Source organism: Dermacentor variabilis, chromosome 6 (assembly GCF_050947875.1).
Source record: "Dermacentor variabilis isolate Ectoservices chromosome 6, ASM5094787v1, whole genome shotgun sequence".
Taxonomy (NCBI): Eukaryota; Metazoa; Arthropoda; class Arachnida; order Ixodida; family Ixodidae; genus Dermacentor; species Dermacentor variabilis.
In genome coordinates this window covers 106,188,225-106,208,802 of record NC_134573.1, presented here as the reverse complement: position 1 = coordinate 106,208,802, position 20,578 = coordinate 106,188,225, and the positions used below count along the sequence as shown (strand labels likewise).

The 20,578-nt window shown below is 43.6% G+C and overlaps 1 protein-coding gene across 2 annotated transcripts in view; it reads left to right on the top strand.

The window, feature by feature from the left end:
* Positions 1–285: 285 nt before the first annotated feature.
* Eaf6 (chromatin modification-related protein EAF6/MEAF6) overlaps positions 286–20,578 on the top strand; it is a 37,590-nt gene continuing 17,297 nt past the window's right edge. Inside the window, exons 1-5 of one of the 2 annotated variants that reach the window (XM_075695417.1) lie at positions 286–377; positions 744–859; positions 3,994–4,081; positions 6,372–6,407; positions 10,458–10,491. In XM_075695417.1, the coding sequence (XP_075551532.1) occupies positions 300–377; positions 744–859; positions 3,994–4,081; positions 6,372–6,407; positions 10,458–10,491 (352 nt within the window). In that variant the 5' untranslated portion in view covers positions 286–299. The remainder of the gene's footprint in view (positions 378–743; positions 860–3,993; positions 4,082–6,371; positions 6,408–10,457; positions 10,492–20,578) is intronic. The other variant, XM_075695418.1, reaches the window with a different exon arrangement.

Here is a 20,578-nt window from a genome sequence, read left to right as displayed (position 1 = left end):
TAAATTTGCTTTATTTGTGGCATGTCACGCTCTGTTACAGCACACGCACATATATTTAGACACTGGCAAAAGTTAGTTATGAACGTAAGATTCTTTCAAAATTAAAATCAAAACCGGAACTGAAAAATTTTAGGTTATTTAATATTAATAAACTTCTATTTATATTAAAATAAACAATAAATAAATTTTATTTAAAATATAAATTTTATAATGGTTGAGCTCATAATATGAATAAAAAGTTTGAAATAACAGTTTAGTGCGGAACAGTTATTTGGTGCGGCGCTACACAAACAACAAAAATGGCGTCCAAAAGCAGCAGCTTTATGGATACGAGAGCTGAACTCGCCGAGCTCGTAAAGCGCAAGGCCGAAATAGCGGTACGTAAGTCTCACAATTTCAGCAAAAAATGCTAGCCAGTCGTCTCGACGCGCATACTCCACCCAAAGCCTTTCGGTTATGAAATAACCGCCTTATCTTTCATCTCTTTCAAAATGGCGCTAGCACTGGTGCAACATGGGGCCGTTTTGCGTGTACCAGACCGCACGTGTTTTTGTTTACGTTTTAGGAGCGGCAGCTCTCAGGCGACGGATCGCTACCTGAATGCGTTTAGGTGTGAGCCTAACCTTTCACCTGGCTATGCTGCCGCAGTACTGGCTGCGCTAATTTGAAATCTGCATTTTAAAGCGCGCGCCGCACTTTGGCGCGCTATACCTCCTTCATTCGCGCGTGCTCTTAATGTGCAGGACACACTCGCAAACCTCGAGCGACAGATCTATGCATTCGAAGGCAGTTACCTGGAGGACACACAGCTGTATGGAAACATTATACGAGGCTGGGATCGGTACTTGGCGCCGAACAAGTAAGTAGTTTCGTTTCTCGCGCTTCTGTTTTGAGCCCCAAACGGCCGTATTGGTTGGCGATTGTGAGCTGCGTTGTAGTCGCAGCCCACGAACGTTGACCTGCCATTTGTCTTTGTGATTTAGCCTGCAATTGTGGCTGTGATATGCATACCAGAGTTGGACTTTTATAATCGGCGCTTCCTGCTGTTTTTTGTGCCATGCCCTAGAAGTGAAACAGTTTGATGCTTCCATTTTCTAATTTGGTTACGTTCACGTTGCGACGAAGCCCGGCATGCTTCTGTCAATTCACTGCTCGCGCAACTAATTCGAGCTGTGACACAAGGGGTGTAGAATGGTGAAATGTGTTTAGATATGTGTCATACTTCTCTGTGCGTGCACATCACGAATAATGCCTCGACAATCGTCAAATATTGCCTTCGACCTCGTGACATTGCTTCGTCAACATCATAATGTCTACAACGGTGTTCTACGTAAATATTGCATGACATTAGATTTGGGACCTGTGCGGTGCATAGACATTGTGTAAAATGAAACAAAGACAATTGTGTGTGTTCCACTTAGTTGTACAGCATGTAACTGACTGCTTCATGAACGCTTTACTTCACAGGTGTCCCAACATTGGATCTGCAATGCATTTAGCCCGAGCAGCGCGGGAAAGCTTGTGTTTGAAGGTGCAAGCAATAGCGTATGCACAGCTTCAAAATTCTTTTACACAAAGTGAACTTCTTGTGGTCTGATTGGCCACTCAGCTTTGCAGATCGAATGTGGTAGTAAACCTTTTGGGATAAAACAAGTGTCTCACTGAGACCTTAACAAAGCAAATGTAGTTCGCTAGGTTATTCAGTTCAGTGCGTTTCCAGCACTAGTGTGTGTGTGCAGTTGGCAGTACTTTGCTGCCAAGTGCAGTGAGCTATTATCGCTGACAAAAAAGAACTAAGGGGGTCTCCTCACCGTTGTGCGATCATAGTTTCTCCCTGCCATGCACATGCCTACTCAAAGTTTCAGCTAGTTTAGCTTACACACTACAAGTTGAGCAGCTGTGGACCACATTGAAATGTTTTCGTTGTGTTGCAGCACAAAGAGGTGTGGACTAGAAAAGTAAGGATGACGTGAGTGTTGCGCGCCGCAATTTTTCACCTTGCTCAAGAGCAGCATACTGCAGGGTTGTTTTGTTTTTACACAAGTGCTTCCTCTTTCATTTCATTATTGTCGTGCTCATTGTACAGGAGAAAATCAGGAGCCACTTAATGGCCACATGAGAGTCAGATTGTGCAATAAGTCCTACTGGTCCTAGCATACAGGTCATAATTCTTCTTAGTAGTGTACGAGTCTCTTTAGTCTGGCTAAATAAGATCTGTGGTAAAAAAAATACATAGCAGTTAAAGCAATGTACGTGTGGCATATCAGTTTTCTTCAAACTGAAGTTTAACAAAAGACACAGTTCACAGGAAGGCAGAGACTCGGGAGTGATCTGCAGTGATGCAACAAGTCAATTGTCTTCATCAGGTTAACATAATGTCCCGACGACAAATCTTCTTGTCAATATGTTGGCTCCAGATTGAAGCTGCGCTTGTTGGACTGATGCTGCTTGCATCATTTTTTATGTTGTAGAATATGTTCCTATTGGCACTGTAAAGGTGTAGGCTGTGTTTAAGTTGTCAGTACAGCTTTGTTTCAGTGTTGAACAGCTGGCAATAAGGTGGGTGCAAAAAAAAGAATATAAATTTCAACTACCTGTTCACCTTTGCTCGTGCTGGTGCCTACTCAATGAGCTAGCCGCCCACCTGTGTCGCACTATTGACATTATCTGCTGCTTGCTTTTATTCGGCTGTGAATGAACTTCCAGTGGCTGTAAGAAACTTCGCAAGAACTGGTGCGCAGAAGTGTATTAGTTTGTAGTGTTGGGAGTTATGACATGTAGCAAAATATTGGCAGTCCTGTGCAATCTTCTGTACCTTCACAGCAGTAGCTTGAGCTGCATTAATGGCCCAAACATGTGTCTTCTTTAATTTGGCTTTAACCACATTTACTTCTTCTTTGGTCGCATTTGGTCATTAGGAGGCACACAACTGGTCAAGGAAAGGTCTGGTGCCATTTGTGCTAGCAAAGCTTCTCGTGAGAAGCAACGGCAGTATGTGCTTCTTGTGCAGTGCACTGATCATTGCTCATGAGCCCATCTACTTCAAGAAAGGGAGAACTTATCCACCTGACAGGAGCACGAAGTTACCAAGATTTCCTTTAGGGCTGGGCGATTGATCGATTAATTGATTAAAGCTTTACTTGTAATAATTATTTTTTTATTGCGATTAATTGGTTAAGCTCACATGAACAAAATCAGGCAAGTGCTGACATGGATGCTGCCTCTTCTCTTGCTTAACAACAAAGAATTGGGAACCAGTTCCGATTATGCTCACACATGCCCACCGCACTTGCGACAAAATCTGTTGAAATGTTTAGTTTTCCTATTCTTCTTTGCTCGCTTTGCTTGCTAAAGGTAATGCTTATCATTCCACACACATAAAATACTCTTCTTAGAGATTCTGAAGTTCCACATCGGTACCCCTTGCAGAAAATAATATCACAAGAAGCAAACTGAGGATTTAGGTTCCTTTCACCTACTGTTGAACTCACTTGTAATGATACTGGTTTTAACAATATATTGAATATTACAATGGGATTTTTTTTCTCACTTGAATATTGTTATAAATGGGTTCAACTGTGTAGGAGAAGTTATTACTTTGATGACTACACAGTTGGTTTAGATGCATGCTAAAGAGCCCTGTGTTGTTGAAATTATTCCAGAGCCTCCTGTTATGGCAGCCCTTGTGTTCCACTATGCATTTCTGGCTAGTTAAGCTCCGTTAAGCAGTCAGTCAACCAGTTGAAGCAGCATAATCTGGCAGTGATTGCTTTATATGGTGTTAATGATATCGATAAGTATAATATTTGGCAGTCCAAATTCAAGGTTGTTGCATACTGACAGCCAGATAACATGCCCTTATTAGGTTGCCTTGCAAGCATTTGTTGCGTTTTCATTTTGTTTTCTACCTGGTTTTATGACCCAACACATTGCCTCAAGAAAGGGCTCCTCCTCCCGGCTATTTCTTATTGCATTTGTATTTGCTCTGAACAGGAACACAAACAGCAAGGCAGACAAAAGGAACCGCAAGTTCAAGGAAGCTGAACGTCTCTTCTCAAAGTCTTCCATCACTTCTATGGCTGTAAGTGTGGTCTCGTTTATTGCCTGTGAGGTTGTGTCTTCTGTGATGCTTAATCTGTCAACTCCCGTTACAAATTTTATTGTTGCGTGACATTTTCTGGGCATTATATCCTACTTCAATGTTTTCTGAACACATCTTCACCTGACCTTACCTGCTCAGCATGCAAAACGGACGCTCACACAAGCATTTATCACCTACTGTGAGCGTGCAGTGAATTCACTGAACCAACGTTCCAAGCACCTCGGGTTTGGCAGCGGTACCTCGAGGTTTAGATCCAACCACAAGTGAATGTGAAAGGCACCCTCCTAGCACAGTATGCATTCTTCCGCAAAACAGGCACCATCCGCCTCCTTTAGAGGAGCTCTGGTTGACATCCTTGGGATTGACTGCTGATCCCGTGGTGTTCCTCCTCTCTCCTTTGCTTCCATACCAACCTCTTCCAATTTAAGCCATAGAGCCAGCTTTGTGCTAATAAACACAGTATTCATTCATCCTTTCCTCAGCATCGCCAATTTATTTAACACCTTCACTTCTGTCTGTGTGACGCTCCCCCATGTCTGGTGTTCCAGAGCACGTTTTCCTGCTCACCTCATTTTCCTGCTCAGTGCGTTCTGCGCTGCTAGAAAATCACTCTGATTTCTGCTACACACGTCATACTTACAAAATGTCTGATTTATATTGTTGGCAAGAGACTTCACAGCAGAAGCAGTAAAAAAAGAATATAAAGTGAGCATAAATAAGGTTAAAATGTGCAGGAACAGCAGAGTGAAGCTTTGTGTTTTTTGCTCTCAAATTGGCCTCTTACGAGTCTATGACTTCGCTCTTGAGAACTAAGCACAGCCTCGAAGATTCTGCTACGCACTGTTTGGTGGTATGTGCTAAAGAGAATGAGCTCGCACTCTGAAGCCTGTACACTTTTTTCAAGCCTGTTTCTCTGGTTTCAGCGGCTAAGGCAACAGAGGGAAGTCCGCTGAGCGTCAAACTTGTCATTGTTTTACTATCAACTTCTGCTGAAAGTGTAGACAAGTATGCCCATCTAGTCTGCGAAACCTAAAACTAGGAGGTAGCCTGCCATCTGTGAAAAACTTGTCAAAACGCCTGCTATAAAATGGGCCGGCACAGCGACCAACCACTTGCACTTTGAACCCTTCTGGCCGTGGTGGTGAATGGGTTAAATGGACGCTAAAGACAAACTCTGAAATATTTTAGTGTGATGAAGCAGATTTTTCGAGGCTTGATCTGGCGTTTATTTGGTGGGAAAAGGTTGGTATTAATGGAGAAAATTAACAAAAAAGGCTTCTGTATTGAATTCTGAGCCTTAACTGTGCTACTAATATATTAGTATGACTTATGTATATCAAAGTATGTTTGCATATTTAGTCTGTTTTTCCGAAAACATCAAAATTCATTAGCTTGAGTCTTTGACCCTTTGAGGATGCAGTGTGATCATTTTCGAATAATTATCTATTTACTTGTCCTCAGGAAACACTGGCTCTATTTCATAACCTTATGAGTAGCTAGAATGAAATTTTTAAGCCCTTTAACTTCAACATAGTGGATGGAATAGATGCACACAAGGATGCAAACATATAGCGTGCTGGAATTTTGGATTTAATGTTGAATATCGTATTTCATGTCTAACGCTATGTGATGTGGTCAGTGATTGCATTTCCAGCCTTTTTTAAGTAATGCCACCTTGAAGGGATAAATTTGCATTGTAGTGTTCATTGTATTGCCCCAAACTATTCTGTTGTTTACAATTGCCACATCCTTCCGAATTTCATATTGGTGTCGACATTCACAATGCATGGGAATTATAGGATGTCGTGTCACGAAGAACTGCCTTTCTCCAGCAAAGTAGTGCTGAGGTACCTCTCACAAATCTTGCACTTTTTTAAAATTTACGATGCCTCCATTACTTTACAGGCATCTACATCTGCACGCTTGAACATAATTGTGGTTACGTGAAATAACAGCAACGCTCTATGACACACAGTGAGAGGATGAATGTGATTACATCATTATGCTATCACACCTGTTATGTTTGCAAGATTGCTTATTCTGCTACAGCTAGTCTGCTTGGTTAGAAGTTGACCCAAACTCACTGGTATTGCCTCTTATGATGTTTAGGTATATGAAGCACTGGGTGAGCCAGATTAGTTTTATTACTATCGCTTTCCTTGAAATAACGCAGAAGTGCTTTACTTGGTGCTCAAGTAGACTGTAGCACACAGTGCATGGTTTGCAGTGAATAACATACGTGTTACCCATGAGTCGTTTGTTGCTGCAGTTTTTTCCAGACTCTTTGCTCGAAAGGGAGTCCATCGTAAGTCATTGCTGCATCTTCTGCAGATCACCCGTTTCCTGTTCTTATAGCCTTTGTTTGACCTTGTGTTCTCATTCATTCTGCCGTACCTTTTGTCCTTTTGTCATGGGTTGCTTGTGCGTTGCCGCTGCTTGTGCTTTTGAGTGCATGCCTGCTGAGTGGCAGCCTTAGCAGATGCAGAAAGTGCTGGCGCTATATTGAAGGTAGTAGGCTTGCATTGACTAGCACGCATCCACTCTGGCTTCTTTACGCGTTCCTGAGCAAGGACATGAGTGTTTTTTTCATTCTGCTACCATCGAAAATGCGGCCACTATGTCCGGTGCTCAATTCTGCAACCTCTTGAGATCTGGAGCACTGCCCTATGGTGTCTCTCAATGCCAAGTCATTGAGCGAGAACTATAGGAGGGAAATCTTTGCTTTCTCCGGCGTGTGTTCATTTAAAATGTGTTCAAAATGTCAGAAGTGGCTTAGGGACCCTTTAGGTGTGCATAGTAAATAGCTTGTTTTTGCATAGCATAGTACATTATTCAGAGTAGATGTCACATACCAGAATATATGCTATCACATATTGCCACCATTGTCCACTAGATGTCACATACCAATGTAGTTGTCCACAAAGATTGGGACAACATGCTTGTGGTCACATGTTATGATTGTTTTTACAGTAGTAAACCAGAATCCTTATGTTGCATGACACTTTTTAGTGTGATATAACAAGCCAACAAACACTGATACCAAGGACAACGTAGAGGAAATCACTTGTGCTTTATAAATGAAATAAAGAAATGATAATGGTAATGAAAGTGGATGAAAAGTGGGTTTATTGACTGGTTGCCTTCACCCAAAAAGATCGTGTTCTCGTGACGCCTGCGGCAGAAAGGATGTTCCACGTCCGTCGCCAAGGTCTGTGAGTGGTGCCGCTGGCTAACACTCCCAGGGTTCTACAAGGAAACATAAATACCCAAGAAAGTGGAAGGGGAAACTGCACCGCAGTAGCTCAATTGGTAGAGCATCGCACATGAAATGCGTTGTGGGATCATTCCCCACCTGCGGCAAGTTGTCTTTTCATCCACTTGCATTACTATTAATTTACCATTTCCTTATTTCACTGATAAAGCACAAGTAATTGCCCCGTGTTGTCCTTGGTATCAGTGTTTGTTGGCTTCTTATGATGCTACCAATAAAAATTGGGCCCCTCGGTTAACCCCCTTCTCGTTTTTTAGTGTGAAGCATTCTTTACGTCATTCTTGGCACATTGTGGTAAGCAGGTAGGTTCCTGTCTCGCTTTGCTTTAATAAAGATAATGTGTGACTGATGGTGGAGTAGAAGCTCCGGATGTCATTGAGCGCAGCAGCCCGGTGCTCTGACCACTAAGCCACTATCGCACACATACTTCTCTCATGCCAAAGGCAGACAGTTGTTTGAAACACTCTGCATGCTCGCCACGTGCCACTTTCTCAACTTCTTTCCCTGTGACAGCTTGGGCTTTGCGGTGCTGTGTTAGATTGCACTATCTCCAGGACTGGCCCACTTTCCCTCATACTTTCCTCATAGTAAGTTTACACTACGTAGAAACTGTGTGACGTACTAACTTCATGATTGCCCAACTTAATCACGTTTTAGCATTCCTTTGCTGAAGTACAAATCCCATTTCTGTTTTAACATATGCCATATGATGTAGTCACAGGTACACATGATTAGACAACACATTGCTGCTGATGTTCCACTCCGTGTTTCTCTTTCTTACGGTCGTCCACTACCCATGTAAAAACAAACATTTGTCTTGTTGAAAGCTGCATTCGAATGGCCGGCACAGAAATCATGCCTTTGCTGCCATTCAATCAGCATTAATGTGGTCATCATCGTGGTGCTGTCGTCACACACACTTATGCTCCCAACCCCCACAAGCACAACTACTCGATTTACATAAACACGTTGGTTCATCTGGTAACGGTTTTCGGAATGCAAAATAATTCTGGGTGGCCAGGTGCCTACAATATGCTTTGCATATGATCAATTCTCACTGTGCACGGGATCTGCACATTAAAGAAAGCAAGAGTCGGGAACACCTTTACGATAATTGCATCACTACTGAAACATTCATTCCAACCAGATAAGTCAATGATAGTTTCTCATTGTATTGACTCTTCTTTGCAATTTCGTAGAAGGTTCCGTGACTTTATTGTCCAGCTATTCTTAGTTTATCATTGTAATTGAGAGAAAAAGGGGAGGCAATATGGTTATTTGATTTTTTGGCTATTTCCATCTCTACCGAAAGTCCTGGCAGGCGCCGATGCCTTTCTATGTGCCCGAACTTTCGTTATCTTGATCCTAAAATTGGCCTTTGCTGGAGAATTCGAGTTTTACCAGGCAGCGTGCATGCGCCTGACCCCTATGGTGATCCCAATAGGCCTGTGGCAGCATCTATCTATTTAGTGGCAGCATCTATCTCAACAGAGCTGAAGCGACAGTGAATGTGTTGAGCACATATCATCTGTCAGAAATGCCTATTTTCGAGCAATAACCGTAGCTCACAATGTCTGATTACAGTATTCACCCTACATCAATGTGCATATTTCTATTTATTTCAAGATAATTGGGCCAAGAATCGCATGTGTGGAGCAATTGGATATGAAACCAAAACCACTTTAGTGGCATTCTTATGCTTTAGTGCACAACATGATGTATTGCAGCAAAGCTTATGTTGAATAACCGTGCGGCAATCCTTGCTTTAGGAAGCCGGCTACCATTGTGCAACACATATTAAACCCTTGCCTATTTTTCTTGCTAAAAAATCGGGCGCGCTTTAGAGTTCTACTTTGTTTAGGAGCTTTAACGTCATTTCTATGTTAGCATAGAAAGTTGGCACGCATCTGATTTTTGGGCGGGTTAGAATTGGGTAAATACTGCGAAATGAATCAGCTGTGTGTCTGGCATATTTTCGGTGCCTTCTTTTCCTTCAATTCACAGAATAATTTGATCAATTTTGTTGGTCCTGTCAGTGCTGCATTAACGGAAGTTCACTGCTACACACACGCAAACAGTGGGCTCTCGGTGCACGTTTTAACCAGAAATTTTATTTCGTGTCGCAGCCTCTAAGCCCCTCGCACCAACAACTACTGCCATTTTGGCATGGCTTGGGTGACATCAAAAAGTGTCGGGCCACCACTGTGTCATATGCTCCGAAAAGCGGTAAACCACATGTGCAAGCCTTGCCGAAAGGGTACAGGCCCACCTCGGTCTGAGTGTGTCTCAGGCTGACTGCCGAAGTGCACGTGCTTAGACGAAACCTCGCATATACTGCTGACATTGACCACACAAATGACGCTTCATTCTGTCACCTATCATTGTTGCCAGACTGCAGTACAGTTGAACTGCGATATAAAACAATTTAAATACAGATTTTAAACGACAACAAATGCACTCAAATTTTGCCGGCTGGCTGTGGGACGCATACGGCTTAACATGCAATGCATTAATGAAGCTCGAAAATTGGGTATCACTGCACCTTTAATAATGGCATCTCAAGCCTTTAATTGTATATGTATGCTTGCGTTCTTAAAACATGCCTTTTTGGCTCTATTAAAGTGACAATAAATGTTCACTTGAGAAATGCATTGGCTCAAGTGCCTTGTATATGTGTAAAGTCAACAAGTGTATTTTCCTTGTTCTTTTGCGGTCTGCAGACGTTTGATGGGTTGTTTCCAGAAAGTGATTGGACTTCACTGACAAAAAGTGCCAGATCATTACTAGTCCACAGGCTTTCTGCAGAGAGCCCATAGGCTTTGCTAAAGAACATCTATGGGCTGTCTAAACTATGTTCTTTTTTATTGTGAAAGCAATGCCAGCTGTTGTTCCAATCAGTGTTCTTCAGTATGCAAGTATGTGCTCATTTGTATGTCTTCACTGTGCTGCAACACTCCCTGCACTTGGAATCATGTCTACATACATTTGGGTGAACAAGTGCTATTGGGTGCCCTCTTGTGGCAGCCTATTTTAACTGGCTTGACCTTATCGCTTTGCTTATTGTTTTTGTCCTTGTCCTTACAGGCTGTGAGCGGCATTATAGAGAAGGATGAGAGAGGTAAGTCATGCTTTGGATTGAGTAATCAAGCTTTGTTTGTTTTCAATCTGGAAATGTTGCTTCTGTAGTGTACTAATGTAGGGAAACAAAGTGCAAACACGAAGGTATAAAGTAGAATGCTTCTTACAGGCAATAACTTTATTGCTGTTTGACACCATCGTATACCTGGTTGTAAAAGAATAATTTGGTGAAGACAAAGTAAATAGTGAAGAATGCAGTACACCCTCATGTCAAAAAATTATGGTATCATAGGCAAAATGCAACATTTAACCATGAGGTAGTGCGTGCAAACATTTCCACATATTGAGCATGAGAAAATGGTGCAAGTGCAAGCATATTATGTGTTAGCTTCTTTCATTGATGGCGATGATTTCAATATTGTGGAACCTTGTGTGCACTGTCAAATTTGAATTTTTGTTTTGTCCTTTACTTTGTGGTAATATGTCAACAGTGCTTTTCACGAATTACCCTGCATAACATTAAATTCTGGGCCAAAACTGTGATCTCGTTATGAGGCACTCCGCTTATGGGGGATTCCGGAAGAGTTTAGATAACCTGGTGTTATCACGTGCACCTAAGTCTGTCCATAACCAATATCATGATCACGAGGCCATGTCCTTGAGAGGATTTTGGTCTATGGTCAACAACCTTCATACTCTTGTAACCAAATGGATCACTTTAGGAGAATTAAGTGGATTTGAACTATTGCCTAAAGGGGTTGAAATATGGTAGTGTTAGCAGTATAGTCAGTCTCACTCAATCTGATACCTTAGCATTTGGCTAAGGTATCTGGCTAAGGCTAAGGCTGCAGCCCTTCTTTAATGCGAATAGCATTCGTTGCCTAATTCAAACATTTTGAGCCTATCTATCTATGACTCAGTGGCCCAATTTATCTAATAGCTTGGGTCTCTAGGTATGGATTAGTTATCGTGGTGCCATCGTGGATTGTCGTCATTCCAACTTTGTCAGCTGACTTGTCATGTCATCATTGTCACGCCATCGTCGTCATACAGTTGTCATGCATTCCTTGTCACATCGCCATCGTGATGCGATTGTAGTCGTTCAATCGTTGTCATTCCAGCTTCTTGATCTGACGCGTCATGCTGTCGTTGGCGTGCCTTCTACTGCGACTTAGTGGCCCAAGTACAGTGGAACCCCGGTTATACGTCCCCCGGTTTTGCGACGACCCGAGTTTTACGATGGATTAGTGCAGTCCCGGCAAAGTCCCCATAGAAGCAATGCATTAAAAACACCGGTTATCTGACGAAATTTTATGCCTGACCCGCGTTATACGACAACCCTCGCGAAGCGTGGGACAAAACGGCGCACGAAAGAAAAGTGCCACAGGTCTCTTTCCTTGCTCCGTCTCTCCACATGCGGAGTGCTTGACACCACTCGACCGGTTCGCTCCGGCACAGCTTTCGTCCCTGCCTCGTCTCATCGTTCGTTTCTCTCTCCCCCACTAGCAGCTGCCCGCAATGCTCGCTGTGCTGAAATAGCGCCTTTTCTTCTCCACAATCAGTTTCTCCCTCTCCTCAGTGGCGTCGCCTCTCGTTGCGTTGGGGAAGCGTTTCTCTCCTTTCAGTTTCCCAGCAGCAGATTGGTGACTATGTAGCGCAGAGGCCTAGGTTCAGCGGAGGTTTTGAGTTGTGTGGAGCAATGCGACGCACGATGTCCCGAAAGCGGACAGTTATGTCGCTCAGCGATAAGCTGAATATTATCGAGGAAGCGGAAAAGCGGCATGGAGCCACGAAAGCCAGCATTGCCTGGGACCTTAAGATACCCGAATCTTTGCTGAAGACGATCCTGGCAAACAAAGCTGTGATATTGCAGAATGCCAACAAGTTCGGGCTCAAGCGGAAAGTGGCAAAAGAAGGACAGCATGAGCAGTTAGAAAACGTTCTCGTTAAGTGGCTGCATCAAGCACGGAACTCTGCGATCAACGTTGATGGCACCATTCTAAAAGAAAAGGCAGACCTTGTGGTATTGCGTCTGGGCATCAACGACTTTCAGGCATTGAACGGGTGGCTAGATCGCTTTAAAAAACGAAACAGCATTGTGTACAGCCACTCCTGCAGAGAAAGCACTTCTGTGGATGTTTTGACAGTGAATGAGTGGATGGAGTCGCTGCCAGAGATGATTGGTGCATACAAGCTCTGCGACATTTTCAACACCGATGAGTGTTATTTTTTACCATATGCAGGCTAAGCAAACCTTTGCGTTTAAGGGTGACAGCTGTCAAGGTGGCAAGTGTAATAAAGAGCACGTGATGGCACTATTCTGGGCTAACAAGGACGGTTGCGAGAGGCTGCCCGTGCTCGTTGTTGGAAAGATTGCAAAGGCACGGTGCTTTAAGAACTTGAAGGCGCTGCCATGCAGCTACAACTTCAACAAAAAGGCATGGTTGACGTCTTCGCTCTTCAGCAATTTTTTCCAGCAACTGGATAACGAAATGGGTGCTAAGGCGAGGAAAATGTTGCTTTTCGTGGACAGCGCACCGTGCCACCTACCCGATACGGCCAGCCTGAGAAACATGAAGGTTGTTTTTTTTCTGCCCAACTGCACAAGCCGGCTGCAGCCGCTGGATGCCGGCATCATTAAGTGCGTCAAGCAAGAGTACCAGAAGCGGTTAGTGCAGCGTCGGCTTGCGGCTATAGAGCGCAGCAAGTTGGAAAAAAAGATCACTGTGCTCGACGCCATGCAGTTTATTGCCAGTTCGTGGAACGCAGTGTTGCGAAGCACAATTGCTAACTCATTCAACCACTGTGGCTTTAAGCGAGAGACTGCCTCCTTTGCTGGGGGTGCAACAACCTCGATGCCGCTCGAGGCCGATGCAGGCTTCGCCGACGATGATTTCAAGGGTTTAAACCTCACCACAACCTTCGCCGAGTTTGTGGAGGCCGGCAACGATGTTGCGATCTGCGGCAAGGTGTCGCTGGATGACGCCATCGAGGAGGCTTTGCCTAGTGCTGACACCGCTGTAACATCAGACGAGGATAATGACGGCGCCACAGATGCCGTGTCTGTGCCTACCACGTTCGCCGAGGCGCTACGGCACATAGATGGCATTCGGGACTTCATCTGTTCACTTGATGCCGCAGAGGACCTCCTTTTGGACGTTGCCCAACTGGAGCGAAAGCTCTTGGTTCACGGATCAAACAAAGTCCAAAAGAAACTTTTTTTTAAAGTTCGCGCCGGCTGGCGGAAATCACGGCAGTGGGCAGTGGAGTGCCGTAAAGGTTCGTTTGAATAAAGCATGATTGGTACCTGTACTGCAGCATTAATTCTTATCGCATTTACTTTTTTGGTAATTTGGGTTTCCAAGCCCTGCAGAGTATGTTAGTAGCTTACATTGAAGTTTCTCGTAAATGCGTCGCATAAAATAAGTAGTATCTTTATAGGCATAATTTATGTTCAGATTTTGTGACGCCTGCATTTTACGACGCTTTTTCGGAGTCCCAAGAAAGTCAGATAATCGGTGTTCCACTGTAGTCTAATAACTTGGGCCAAGAGGGATGTGTTTGTGGTCGCGATGTCATTGGGTTGATGCAGTGTTGGCATTCCAGCTTTGTCATTCGACCCATCCTGTCATCGTCATCACGTCGTTGCTTTTTTGTTTTCTTTATTGCATGGAATTATCGTTACTGTTAAACCGATGCAGTTACATTACATATGATCATACAACAGAAACAAATTCACAGAAAGTATACAGTCCAATGACAGTTCAAAATGCTGGTAAACAAACACAAGCGTCCAGACGCGAAATCCATTCATGGACGGGATCATATGTAGCCACTACACTCCGGACTTGAGCAGTCTCTTCTCGGAAGATAGACCTTGTCGAGCGAGGTGGCTCGGCATGTCTATCGATCATTCGACTTCTCCATAATGAAGAAAGTCCTAATAACATAAACAAATCATATGGTGTATTACTGGCTGTCTTTTTGAAAGGAAGGAACCGGATACCATAACATGTGAGAGGAAAGTCTTTTTTGATAGTTCTTTGTAAAATGTCCCAAAAAAGAAATGCGTCACGACAAAGTATAAAGCAATGTTCTATTGTCTCAGGTTGATTGCAAAGCCTACAATTTGTAGTCCAGGGTACATACAGTCCTTTTTCCTGAAGCCACGTGTTAACTGGCAGTGTGGAGGTGTGCAGCTTAAAGAAAAACGGTTTCGCTGCTGGTGCAATGCACATTCTACGGACACGGCAAAGAACATCTTGACCAAATAGAGACAGATACGGCTTTCGGTACAGAGGTTCAGGGAAAAGGTTATCTATAAGTGCTGCATTTAGCGACGTGCGATTAACGGTAAACAAATATTCAAGGTTGAATCTGGCTTTTAAGAATGAAATAGTGTCGACAAGTTCCTTTAAGAAGCCCCATAACGGTAGTTCTTGAGCAAAGTTTGTCGTGACAAAAAGAAAAGGGACGTGTGACGCAAGACGTGCTCGATTAACTGCGAGAAGGAATGGATGACGGACATTTTTAAGGTAAAAGAAGCGCATGACCAATTGTCGCACAAACAAATGCACAAGACCCAGGCCTCCCTTTTCAAGCGGGAGAAAAAGGTTGTCCCTTCTCATGGCTTCCCATGATGAATGCCAAACAAAACATGCAAATATTCTATGAAATGCCTGGACATGGACACGTGAGCAGTGCAAGACCTGCAGAACATAAAGAAGCTTAGAAGCGAGAAATGTATTGCATGCCTTAGCTCTCGCAAAAATGGAGAGATCACGTCCTTGCCAGGTTGTCACCTTTCGACGGATAGTGGTTATCGTGGACGCCCAATGAGGTCCACTATTACGGAAGTTATCGAGAGGTACTCCAAGATATCGCAACGGAGACTGATTCCAATGAATATTCGCGAATACAGAGGGAGTGAGCGCCCACATGCCTAGCCAAAAGCCGCTACTTTTATCAAAATTTACAGTAGCTCCTGCAGTCTCACAGAAACGCAGGGTAGCGTTTATTGCCTTGGTAATGCTTGGCTTATCGACGCAAAAGAAGGCAATGTCATCTGCATAAGCTAGCACTTTAATTTCCTCATCGGCATACATATATCCTTTAATGCTCGAGTCGCAAAGCACGCTTAAGCAAAGCGGTTCTAAGTATATGGCGAAGAGTAAAGGCGAGAGCGGACAACCTTGACGAACGGATGACTGTACCTGTATTATATCTGAGAGGGTACGGTTCACAATTAACTTTGTAGTGCAGTGTTTATAACAAAGTGTTATACCATTGTATAATACATCCCCTAACTGAAGATGTCGCAGTAGTTGGAATAAAAATAGTGTTGAACCTTATCAAAGGCTTTGGCGAGGTCAATCTGGAGAAGAGCTACTTGATCCGTACTACCCTCTATGCACTCAAGGACTGAACGTGCGATATGAACATTTGTCTGTATAGAGCGGCCTTGAATTCCGCATGTTTGATGATCACCTACTAATTTAGTAATGACTGTCTGCAATCTATTTGTCAGTATTTTTGCAAATATTTTGTAATCCACGTTACATAATGATATCGGCCTATATCCGTTTACTCTCTTTATTGTTTCATCATCAGTGCTTTTTGGTATTAAGGTTGTGTTGCCCTGATAGAAAGATGGAGGAAGCTCACCATATTGATAGGCTGCCTCGAAAAGCTGCTGCAGAAAAGGACACAGGAATTCCTGAAATTTTATATAAAATTCAGCACTAAGGCCATCAGGACCAGGCGTCTTGTTCTTCTGCAGCGTTTCGACGGCAAAATGAATTTCTTCTCGAGTTATTGGCCCATCAACGCTGAGTCGATCATCTTCTTCTAAGTGTGGCATAAGCGAAATAAACTGATCAGCGTTTTCTTCGTATCCATTCTGAGGCTTAACTGCAGCGAAAAGATCTTTATAGTGAGCTTCAAATAGGCTTATTATTTGGGACGTCATGCCGCCTTCGTCATTTCATTGACGTTAGTCTTTCTTAGTCATTTCATTATAATCGCACTTTTGTCACTCAATCGGGATTATGCTTCCCTTGTCATACTACGATCGTCAGACAGTCACTATCATGCATCTTTTGTTAGACCGTCATCGTCATGCCATCGAGGTCATGCCATCATCATGACACTGGCCGTGCCGTTGTCACCATGCCATCGTCATCATACATTTTTCATGATACAGACATAGCTACATCATTGTCATTTTCAATTCGATGTTAACTCATCATCCTTTTGACGTTGTCACGTCATGGTTTTCATCAATTCATCGTCATGTATTTGTTTCCATGCCATCATTATGATGCCGTTGAGGTCATTACATCATTGTCAATGTAACTTCGCTCTCATCGTGCTGTTGTCATGAGCCATCGTTGTCATACGGTTGTCATCATCTTAGTCATGCAGTCGTTTCACTATCACTCACTTAAATGTCCCCTCACCAAGCCACATAGAAAAATTCGGTTATATGCTGGAAGTTGTTACGAGGGAACGTTAGGAAGCGCTATACCGCAAGAATTTTTCAAATTGGTTCAGTAATAACTGAGATGGAAATATTTCGATGCTGTGAACCCATGATTTCAGGAAGCGAGCTTCGCTGCGAAGATAGACACTCTCTCCGCTTACCCGTCTAACCTCCGCAGGCAAAGTTCCCTCTCTGCATTCTCCTATACTGGAGCTCGAGGATCGCATGACGCATACATCATAGGCTGCACCTTATTTCTTTTTTCCCTTGCTTTCGTGCTGCGTGGCACGCTTCCTGTAATGGTCTCACATCGAGTTGTCTTTGTCTTGCTTCCTGCTGTGCACGATTTTGCGCACTGTGCACGAGAACACCTGATTAGCGGCATAAGTCAGTGCTACACGAACCTTGACGCAGATGCAGGTGGATCAAACAGCATGATCGCATGTTGGGACATGGTAGAAAATGACATGGTTTTATCGTCTGCGTGCGCAACTGAACAACGGGGCTACAAGCAGACAAAATGAAAGTATATCTCTCTTGCTGCGGTACAAAGTAAATCAAAAACACGCAGAGAATCGCTTTGGTGTTTTATTATTTCTCTAAACTTTATTTCATCTATTGAAGCAACATATTGCATAAATAACAGACGTTACTTTGAATAGTTCTTGAAGTCGCGTGTCTCTATGAGGGACGTCACAGCAAAGACATGTACATAGGCGCACTTGCACATGTATGTCACCTCTCCGGCTGGGATGTCGGAGAGGTGACGTATATGCACTTCTCCTCCGCCTGCAAGGAGAAGGACAAACGGCATTTGGTTTGAAATTTAAGCTCTTTCCATAGCACGTAGCGATGTAATACTTAGTAGACGCGCATTGTATGTACTCTGTTAACTCAATATGGCCAGACCTGGTGAGGGGCCCTTTAAGTAATGTCCTCCAATTGTTATCATCCTGTCATTGTCATACCATGTTTGTCGATCTATTGACATTGTTCTATTATTCGTCAATCTGTTGTAATCATGCTGCCATCATTAAATCATGATTATGCCATTGTTGTCATTGTGTCGTCGTGCTGCCATGGTTGTGCCATGAGCGTTATTCTACCTTCCCCATCCAGTTGTCGTCAAATGGTCGTCACCATGCCAGTGTCGTCTTACAGTTCTCGCATTGCCCTCATGTAGTTGTTACAACTGTCGGCATTGCACCATCGTCATAAGAATCGACATCACATTGTGGTCATGCCGTCGTTATACCGCCTTTTCCTTCCATTGACAGTGCGTCGGCGTCACACAGCCATTGTCATGTCGCCATGCTCTATCGCGCCATTGGCAAGCGAGTGTCATAGCAAAGTGTGACCATATTGGGGTATGTAGCGTGTAGCCAAAGCTACGAAAGTGTCAGAATTACCACTACACATGTTATATATAAACGTGACTTCAGGAATAAGGCCTGTTGCTGGATTGCTCAAATGCTATTGCATTACCATCAACAGCCATCGTGACATGACTTCAGCTGTAATTTTTGTTTTCTCATCCTATATTTTTATCCCATAACGTTTAGCAGTAGTTCTACATTTTTTCATCTTTATAAGCTCAGCATTTATATCCTGTGACAAGCTGTGCATGCCTATACAGTTAATGTCTGATTTTTCAGATGCCCGATTATTCAGACATGCCCAATAATTCGGACTCCTTTGTGGCACCGTCAGGTGCCTCATAGAGCCAATGTATAAAAACGTCATAAATTTTGGACGCTCAAACCCTTTGCCATCTGATTTTTCGGACTTTTTACCGCCAACTGCAGGTCCCAGATGGCATCCATCGCTGCCATTTTGATTATCTCGCAGTCTCAAACCCCCACTCTCGCTTGCCGGTCTGCTAGCCATAGCCAGCCACAGCACCGCAGCCACCATATCGTATTAAAACCTCAAGCCAGTACTCTTGCACACCAATCCATTCACAGCTGTAGCCAGCCGTAGCTCTGGCCATAACCTGTTGTGTTTATCCACATGCCTTTTTGATTGGCTTTGTGATAGGTGGATCATGTTGTGCTGCTGTGCACTCTCTTCAACGTTTACTTTGAAGCTCTTGCTGTTTGGCGCTCTGCTTTTCATCGAGCGGATTTGCCGCTGACGGTGATGGTGCCGACTACGTCTTCGTCATCTTTGCTCACGGCTTCGAAGCATTCAAATCTCTACCGTAGGCTGACGATGGAAAGGAAAGCCACCATCACCAAGCAAGTTGAAAGCGGTCGGTCACAAGCTCACGTGGGCAAAGAGTCCGGAATGTCGAAGCAAACAGTTTCAGATTTCATGAAAAACAAGTTGAAGATCTTTTGATAACTGTTTAAGGATTCGCCGACGCTGACAAAAACCTCGAACGTTGTGTGGAGTTAAATGATGATGAAATCGTCCATCGAGTGACGGTGGATTGGGATGACTCTGGCACCGAGAATGAAGAGCCAGCGCCTGTACAGGCGACGAGCTCCGAGTTGACTCGAGCACTTATGATGCTGCCATCAGTGTACAGCGAATGGTGTGACCCTGGCTTAAATTAAAGCAAACATAATCGTATGCTAGTGGAACACCATGCAAAAGAGGATCAATGATTATTTTTGAACTGATGAGGCAGTAACAGGCAGTGTTGACCCAGCTCAAGATAGTGCAGCGACATTGACGGCATCCGCTGTCGGATTTTTATTTTTAATTTTTAATAACGGCTTTTTTTAGAGCCACCTCAGTGATGCATTGGCAGAGTTGCACAAGTGCGATGCTCTGTCCTTGACTCTCTCCATTCGAGAAATACCTATAAATTGGGCGTTTTCTGCATGCATTCGATTTTTCTGACTGCCTGATTTTTTATAAGTTCTTGTGGTCCCTTGGGAGTCATAAAACTTGGATGTTGACCGGTTGTTGCAAGTAACATTGGAGATACAGCACATGATCTGACAGCAATGTCATTTGATTCGGAATATCTTTTGTTTCTTCCAATGTTTTCTTTGCAGAAGTAACATATTGATAATATGTAATGTTCATGCATATACTTGACAGCAGAAGGCGAAAGTTCCACCCAAACTGCGATTCGCACAGATAGGCCTGTTCAATGCAAATGTATAATTAACACATGTATTATTGTGGGAAATTCTTTCATTGGAAGCATTTACGAGATTTATTTGCATGATTACTTTGTACTGTTGTTGAGAGAGTCGGGATTTGTAATAATATTTTCTCTGTTTCTATGGTGCTTATAAACTGCATATGCCACATGCATGCACATAAAAAAAAAGGAAAAGTTGTCGCAGATGTATGAAAATTCAATCAGCTGATACATCAAGGACAGCATAGCTGTGTAAGGGAGATCTCACAACCTTCAGAAGTCTTAGGGGGTCTGGTTGCCACTGCCAGCAATCTACCTGAGACTTTTGCAAGCGCTTCACTATGTTCGAGCTTTGTACTTATATAGCGCCTGTGATTGGCCGTGAGATCAAGCAGTGTTGCAGCACTGGCGCAAACAAAAGCCCCTTCATACACGTTTCCGCCGACCAGGTTAAGTACCGCCAACTTGCCCTCCTCCTCCACGCTCCTCTCCCACTCACCCCCTTAGCTTCCGGCGCCAAACGGAACTTGCGTAGCTGCAGCTTCCTGT